The sequence below is a fragment of the Natator depressus genome, chromosome 8 (assembly GCF_965152275.1).
Source record: "Natator depressus isolate rNatDep1 chromosome 8, rNatDep2.hap1, whole genome shotgun sequence".
Taxonomy (NCBI): Eukaryota; Metazoa; Chordata; order Testudines; family Cheloniidae; genus Natator; species Natator depressus.
The window spans coordinates 101,454,874-101,462,361 of NC_134241.1; the positions used below are offsets into that span (position 1 = coordinate 101,454,874).

General features: G+C 49.1%; 1 protein-coding gene across 1 annotated transcript; it reads right to left on the reverse strand.

Annotated features, from left to right (window-relative positions):
- Positions 1-259: 259 nt before the first annotated feature.
- Positions 260-6,952, reverse strand: NSUN4 (NOP2/Sun RNA methyltransferase 4). Its single transcript, XM_074962322.1, has 6 exons — positions 6,845-6,952; positions 4,981-5,393; positions 4,010-4,164; positions 3,514-3,668; positions 1,902-2,026; positions 260-746 (listed from the first exon to the last, which is right to left on the reverse strand). The coding sequence occupies exons 1-6, from the start codon at positions 6,941-6,943 to the stop codon at positions 470-472; spliced, it is 1,224 nt and encodes a 407-aa protein (XP_074818423.1). The 5' UTR covers positions 6,944-6,952; the 3' UTR covers positions 260-469.
- Positions 6,953-7,488: the final 536 nt, after the last annotated feature.

Sequence of the window (7,488 nt, forward strand, 5' to 3'; positions counted from 1 at the left end):
GTTACAGATGAGGAAATGTGACACACAAAGTGACTTGCTTAAGGCCAAGCGGCTGCAGAACCAGAAGCAAAATCCAGAGTGCTCAACCTCCGCTCTGAGCACTAATTCCCTCTGTGGTTATTTTACAAATAAGCAGAGGAGGTTGGAGAAGAAAAACAATCAAGTTACAAACAAATTTTAGCTAGATCCTATGAAGTCCTGTTTCCAGAAACAGAGCAGAGACATTACACTCTTATCATGTCTGCATTATTTATTCTCGGTGTTTGTGGCATAAAAGCAGACATCCCTCCAGGTGTTTTAAAAGAATCACAAAGCAGTTCTCTCTCTGAAACCTCTGGGTATTTCATTATAGCCTGGAAAAGAGTGAGATCACCTCAGTTCAGAATGTCACAACAGAGATGCAGCTGGGTGAAGACAAACTGCCCAATCTCACCTCCACCAGAGATAAGGGATCAAAAAGCTGACACCCCTACTGTTCCCGACGTAATTTGCAGAAGTACATGGGTCCAAAGTTGGCCGTGAGGTGGGGAAGGACAAGCTCCCCCAGCCTGCAGTCTGCAAAGAAAGAAAATGTGTCCTGGAAGAGTCTCCTAAAGTAGCTTAAGTCTTCAACGTGGACACGGATGTTGTATTGGGTTTCTGCTATCTCAACAGCTCTCTCGACAACGTACTCGTTCTGTAGCTGAGACAGGGAGCATGTGGAGTACACCACTTCCCCTCCTGGTCTGGCAGCGAGGAGTCCAGCGCTAGATAGGAGGGGAACAAAAAGATGATTATGGGATGCAAAGGGGTAAGACTAGTGTGGAGGTAGGAAAAGAAACAGAAGGTTCAAGTGTAGTCATGTTAAGTTGTCAGAGACAGAGCAACTGTTGAGCTAAGTCTTCGCCTAATATCGCGAGACCTGCAGAAGCAGGGCTCACGTCAGAAGTGAGTGGGAAAACAGCAGAACAGAGTCAGTGTGACCCAGCCTTGAGATAATGTTTTGAGAAGTGAAAGTGAGAAAATACTGGAATAGACAGGAAACAAAATAAATGCAGATGTTTTCAATTAATGCATGCCACAAAAGGGTATAAATACTTTGTGATATTGCTTGTATTTTGAAGAACTACTGAGGAAAAGGGACTCTCTGTCCATTGTATTTCTTCCCTTGCAATTGCTTGAATAAAGCTGTCTCTGACTTGTTGTATCCAACCTACAAGTGAAGGCTGAGTTTCTTCCACACCCTGCTGTGACTGTGTGTGTCATCAGCACAGATTGTCTGCTGAAAGGGGAAGCCAACCTCCTGGCTAGTGAGAGATGGATAGGGCTTCTGGACGCCACAGTCTAGATGGCTCCACACTATCACTGCAGTTGCAGGAGAACTTAACACTGCAATGATAAGCATTTGTCCCACACTGAGGCAAACACAAGCAAGATGGGTCATTCTGCTGGAAAGGAGACCATAAGCAGTCGACTAGGGTTCATTCAGCCACAAGCTCCAGGGACACAGAACAGGCTGAGAAAGGATGCAGAGGAAGAATGGTCTTGCGGTTAAGGGACTAGGTTGGGATTCTAAAGATTGGCTTCAATATTTGTTTTTGGGCTATAGAATCCCTGGGTGCCCACTCTGTGCCTCAGTTTCCCACCTGTAAAACAGTGATGCTAAAGTTTCCTGTCTCACAGGGGTGTTGTGAGGATACAAGTTTATTAACATCTGTGAGGTGCTCAGATACTGTAGTTACAGGGAACTACATGAATTCTCCAAACAAGGTATCATTCGACTCCAATCTCTCCCAGACAGACATGTCCTGAGATATGGTTTTCTGTGCTCAGCCCAGCAGCCAGTATAAGAACCCGAGTGGACAGACAGGTAGAGTCAAGCTCACTTAGGTAGGGACTTAGGTAGAGTCAAGCTCACTCACAGAAGCAGCTGCATCTGCAGCATCGGCAACGTCTGACGCTCCTTCAATCTCTTTCGACTGAAAATATTGTTGTTCTCTTCCATGACGGAGTGTCTATCAGTCGTGCACGGCACATCCACAAGCACCTGCGTAACAGAGGACTGGGATCTCAGCTCAGTTCTCCACCTGATTAAAGCTTAGAAATGTGTTCAGAGTCCTTTTCCTTTGCCCAGTTCCTCCACTATCCCTGCACACATTGTGATCTAGTCAGCTGTGTAGATAGTGCCCATCACCCTAGTATCAACGTCCAGGTACACACACTGGATTTTCATTGGTAGGTGTTAGGATATAGATATTCAGGCCTGTCTGCAAAGGCCTGTACTTTAAGAATTTAGGTATATTCTTATCACTTGGCTAGTTCTAGAGGTATAAAAGAAAGAATCAAAATCACTGTCTGCTGGTGTAAGGACCTTCTCTTACTGTGACAGTCTGAGGCCCTGTGCTTAGGCTAAGGCCTTTGGCTAAGCAGCAGAGGCAGCCATAAGCTAGGAAGCGACCGGTCACATCCTCACATTCCAAACTAGTCACATTGAAATAAGGTGCTATTGGGCTGTTAGGAATACAATCCTGTCCTGATAATGCCTATCACCTCCAGAGAAAGGGAAGTGCCTAGAAAATGTAAAAGGAAACAGCATCCTGTCTGGCAAGAACTCACTTATCAATAGCTGGGATGTGAAATCCTCAATTCTGTATTGTTTTGTCATTATAGTTCCCAATTTGCTATTGTTTGTCTGTATAATCTCTGTCTGGTTCTGTGATTGTTCCTGTCTGCTGTATAATTAATTTTGCTGGGTGTAAACTAATTAAGGTGGTGGGATATAATTGGTTACATAATCATGTTACAATATGTTAGGATTGGTTAGTTAAATTTCAGGAAAATGATTGGTTAAGGTATAGCTAAGCAGAACTCAAGTTTTACTATATAGTCTGCAGTCAATTAGGAAGTGAGGGGGTGGGTGTGTGGGTGGAGAGATGGGAACAGGGAATGGGGGTGGAAAATTGGAATCATGTTTTGCTAAAGAGGGGAAATGGGAACAGGGAATAGGGGTAAGGAAATTGCAATCATGTTTTGCTAAGGGCAGAAATGGGAACAGGGACACAGGTGTAAGGCTCTGTGGTGTCAGAGCTGGGAAGGAGGATACTAAGGAAGGAAACTGGAATCATGCTTGCTGGAAGTTCACCCCAATAAACATCGAATTGTTTGCACCTTTGGACTTCGGGTATTGTTGCTCTCTGTTCATGTGAGAAGGACCAGGGAAGTAAGTGGGTGAAGGAATAAGCCCCCTAACAGTAGGTTGCTCATGAGTCTGGGGGATAGGCAGATTGGGAGCTAGATTTTAAAAGGGCTGATAATTTCATACTATCGCATTTGTAGCTGTCAGCTAAGAGACAGGAAATTAAACAAGTTCTCTCTTGCAGCTCAACAGTTAAGGAGAGAATTCCGCCTTCTCCACCATTCCATAGCTGGATAAATAAATTATCGCCTTCCTCAGAAGCATCCAGCATTTTCCTCTACCAATGGCAGGAAACTCGGCTAGATAGATCTGCCTTTTCCATATTTTCAGTCACTTACCCTATTGTAAGTGTCCCCCTCCAGTTCCCCCCAATTCCTTCCATCCCAGGATGTGATGCGCACATCAGCGTTGATGTCTTTGGGAACATAACTACAGAGAACTCTGTGCAGCCTGTTACTGCGAGAAGCAGAGATATCGTTGGCGGCCAGGTGCCCTGCCATGAGAGAGACAACAGAACACACACTGAGAAAGAACGTGAAGAAAACCAACACACAGAGACAAACTGAAGTCCCAATTGCCCAACCCCTATAATCACAGGAGAGTGGTCAGATGGGAAACACCCACCTGACAATAACGGATGGGCTTCTGCATAATACTCCATGCCAATATAACTTGGGGAGAGGAAGCAGAAAGTTAAATTGCGGTCCATAAGGAATCGATCACTTTAACCCTGTCATAGTGAGTAAAGATCACCCATTAACCATCTAACCCCATCTATATCCTGACGCACCACTTGTGGACAAGTGAAGGGTGGGATTAACCAACTTTACTTACTGCAACACCCTGTTTGCAGAAGAGCCAGCGTCTTGCCACCAGGTGCTGCACAGAGGTCAAGGACTAGGTCACCAGGCTGCACATTGAGAGCCAAGACTGGCAAGAGCGATGCTGCATCCAGCAGATAGTAGCCAAGGGTTCCTAAAGCGTCTGGTCTAGAAATCCCAAGAGATGATTAAAAACCAAGATGTGTTAGGAAAAATCTGAAGAAAGGTCAAGATACAGAGCTTGAAAAACCTCAGGTTAATACACATGAATGCCACGTTGCCAGAGATAATTACCCAGCAGATATGTTTGATGAAGGAACAGAACACACAATCCCAGAAAAATACAAAGTTCCAGATGGAAGACACTGATTTGATGATGATCTAGTTCATCTCCAGACCACCAAAGAACAATTCCTCAAAGCACATTGCTTAGTACTTTGTCTGCTTTAAATATCCCTATATTGTACGTATTTTACAAAACGTAAAGCTGTGTAGAACCAGCAGCTGAGCCACAGAAGCAACATGTAAAAATTAAATTCAATGCAGCTAAATACAACGCCATATGTGGTGAATTTGGGAGGGGAGGAGAGGAGGCGAATCGCTTTTATTTCTGTTACTCAAAAAGTCCTAACTCTGAAGACGACTCCTACAAGATAGCCTCAAACCCAGAGACTGAACATCCGCTTTCAAGGAGGGGTTAGGGGGAAAGAATTGTAAGAAGTATACACATAGCACAACCGCCTCAAACTTTCCAATCAGTGTTACAAAACAGCTCATAATAATAATACCTAGCTCTTATACAGCATTTTTCGTCAGTAGATCTCAAAGTGCTTTACAAAGGAACGCCGTACAATTATCTCTATTTTACAGATGGGGAAACTGAGGCACCAAGTGATTAAAGCTATTTCCCCACGCCCACCCAGCAAACCAGTGACAGATCCAGATCTCCCGAGTTCCAGGCCACAATGCTTCCGAGCGCCATACCTTGCCGGAGGAAACCGACTGACATCTCCTTTAGAGAACGTGTAACACTTGATGTTGGGGCTGATGGATGCAGAAAGCAATGACGGAGTCTGTGTTTGTTCCACAGACAACTGTTCACTGTGGGTTTCTTGGGGCGCCGTTTCCTCACCCCTCACTCCTTCTACACGTGAATCCCACTGCATGTGCCAAGCTGCCTTCTGAGATTCATAAACAAAATCCACAGCGTTTAGAAGTTCCAGCTCTTGGCTGACCCTGTTGGCATCAGAGAAGTTGTTGACAAGGGCGCCGTATTTCTGTTCCGAGAGGAGGCTGACGCGGATTGAGGGCCACACGCTGCCAAACTGCACACTGTAGTTCATGTCAAAGTTCTGCAGAGCCAGCCGGGTGGCCGAGATCTTGGGAGCAGTGCCAGCCTTCAGAGGAATTAAAACATTAGGCACGGGAAAGAACCAAACACATTTATACCGTAACATTTCACTGCTTCCGTGACTGGGAATGATCAAGAGCGAGGCTCTGCTTTACCACAGTTACACTTGGCACTTCTGCAAGCGCCTGTCCCAGGAGGAACTTTGAGTCCCAAACAATCCAGCCACAAAACAGCCCTACTAGGAGGCAGCTGTTCTGCCCTTTGCCCAGATGGGGAAACTAAAGCAAAGACAAGCTGGGTAATTTGCACTCAGTCTGAGAATGGCAAGACTGGGTTTGCAGGGTGGAAAGGGAAGATGGCCTCACTTCAGCACTTTTTACAGCTCCATGAAAACCGTGTGGAACCAGCCGTTGAGCCACAGAAGCAATATGTGGAAAGGAGGCCTTGGAACTGGTAGTAGTGGGGTGTTACTGGTAGGGAAGGGACTTCGGGGAGGGGGGATTTATGGATGGGAAGGAGAATGAGGGGAATCAGCCATGAGGTGGGAGGATTCAGGTTTTGGGGGGGGGGGGGTTAACTGGGGTGAGAGGGAAGGGATGAGGGGAGAGAAGAGAATTTTGGGCTGGTGGAATTAGCAGAGAGGTGGAGGAATGATTAAGGGGTAAAGGAAGGATTTCAGGGGAATTAGTGGAGGAGGTGGAGGAAAGTGGAATGATTTTAGGGGTGTGACAGGGGGCTTGTGGAGGGAAGAGAATGATTTTGAGGGTAGGACAGGATTTGGGGGGATTAGTGAGAGGGATGGAGGGGGAGCGGAATGCTTTTTAGATGCAGAGTGGGTTAGTGGGGACAGGGGGAAGGGAAACATTTCAGGGGGTTAGTGGGGAGTGCAGGGGATGGATTTTGGGAAGTTAGTGGGGTATGGGGGTCAGGAAGCTGGCCTCTGGTACTGGGTTGCCCGAGTCGAAGGGTGTGTGGGGAGAATTTCGGCAAGGCATTAGCAGGGGGCTGGGGGTTAGTTGGGGATAGGGGCGAGGAAAACATTTCAGGGGCAGGGGAGGATTTTGGGAGGTTCGTGGGGTAAGGGAGGCAGGAGGATGGGTCAGCAGCTGGGCTCTGGTACTGGGCGGGCCGAGCCCCAGGGTGCAGGGGAAGAATTTTGGTGGGCGATTAGTGGAGGGCAGGGGCAGCTTTGCGGGGGGACCAGTGGGGTGTGGGTGGAGAGGGAGAATTTGGGCAGATTAGGGGGGTTGGCGGGGTTAGGGGAAGGAATCATGTCAGAGGCAAGGAAGGATTTTTTTGGGGGGGGGGGGCACAAAGCAGCCGAGGGGCTGGGTCAGCAGTTGGGCTCTGGTACTGGGCGGGCCGAGTCCCGGGGGCGGGGGGGGAGAGAATTCCGCCGGGAGATTGGGGGGGCAGCGCGGTGAGGGGGGATTATTTCGATGGGGGGGGGCGCGGAGCTCTGGAGCCGGGTTCCCGGTTCCCCCCAACCCCGCTCACCCATTTCTCCTTGTACCGGTACCGGCGCGGGGGCAGCCCCAGGCCCGCCAACCCCCCCGGCGGCAGCAGGCGCCTCGCCGGGCCCCTGAGCGCCGCCATGGTGCGCGCCGCTAGGCCGGGGCCGGCCGGGAACCGGGGCCGCCGCTGCAGGTTCCGGCCTGGCCCCCCCACTGGGGAGTCAATTCCCGCCAGCCGGGGGGCGGGGCAGCCCGTGGCCCCTCCCCTCCAGAGCCCCCCCAGCTTGCGGGTCCCCCCTTCTCTGTGCTAGGGGACGCTCTAACCCCTCCAGATCCCCCCACAGCTTGGAGGTCCCCAGCCTCAGCCTTGTGCTAGGGGAGCCACCGTCCCCTCCAGGGCCCCCCAGTTTAAGGGTTCCTCCCTGGCTCTGTGCTAGGGGACTCCCCACCTCCTCAAAGCCCTCTGCAGTTTGAGAGCTTAAATTGAGCATTGTAAGCCAACACAACACCCTCTTTACCTACAAAGCCAACCACCAAGGAGCCCCCGAGATAAAACAAGCCCTGGGGGTTAGCCTAGCCCTGTGCAAAGACAACTAAGTTTGGGGAGGGTGTACCTAGGAGGTAAAGACGACCCCTTTATCCTGCACCTGGGCAGTACTTGGGCAGTGTGATTACATTCACAAGGCT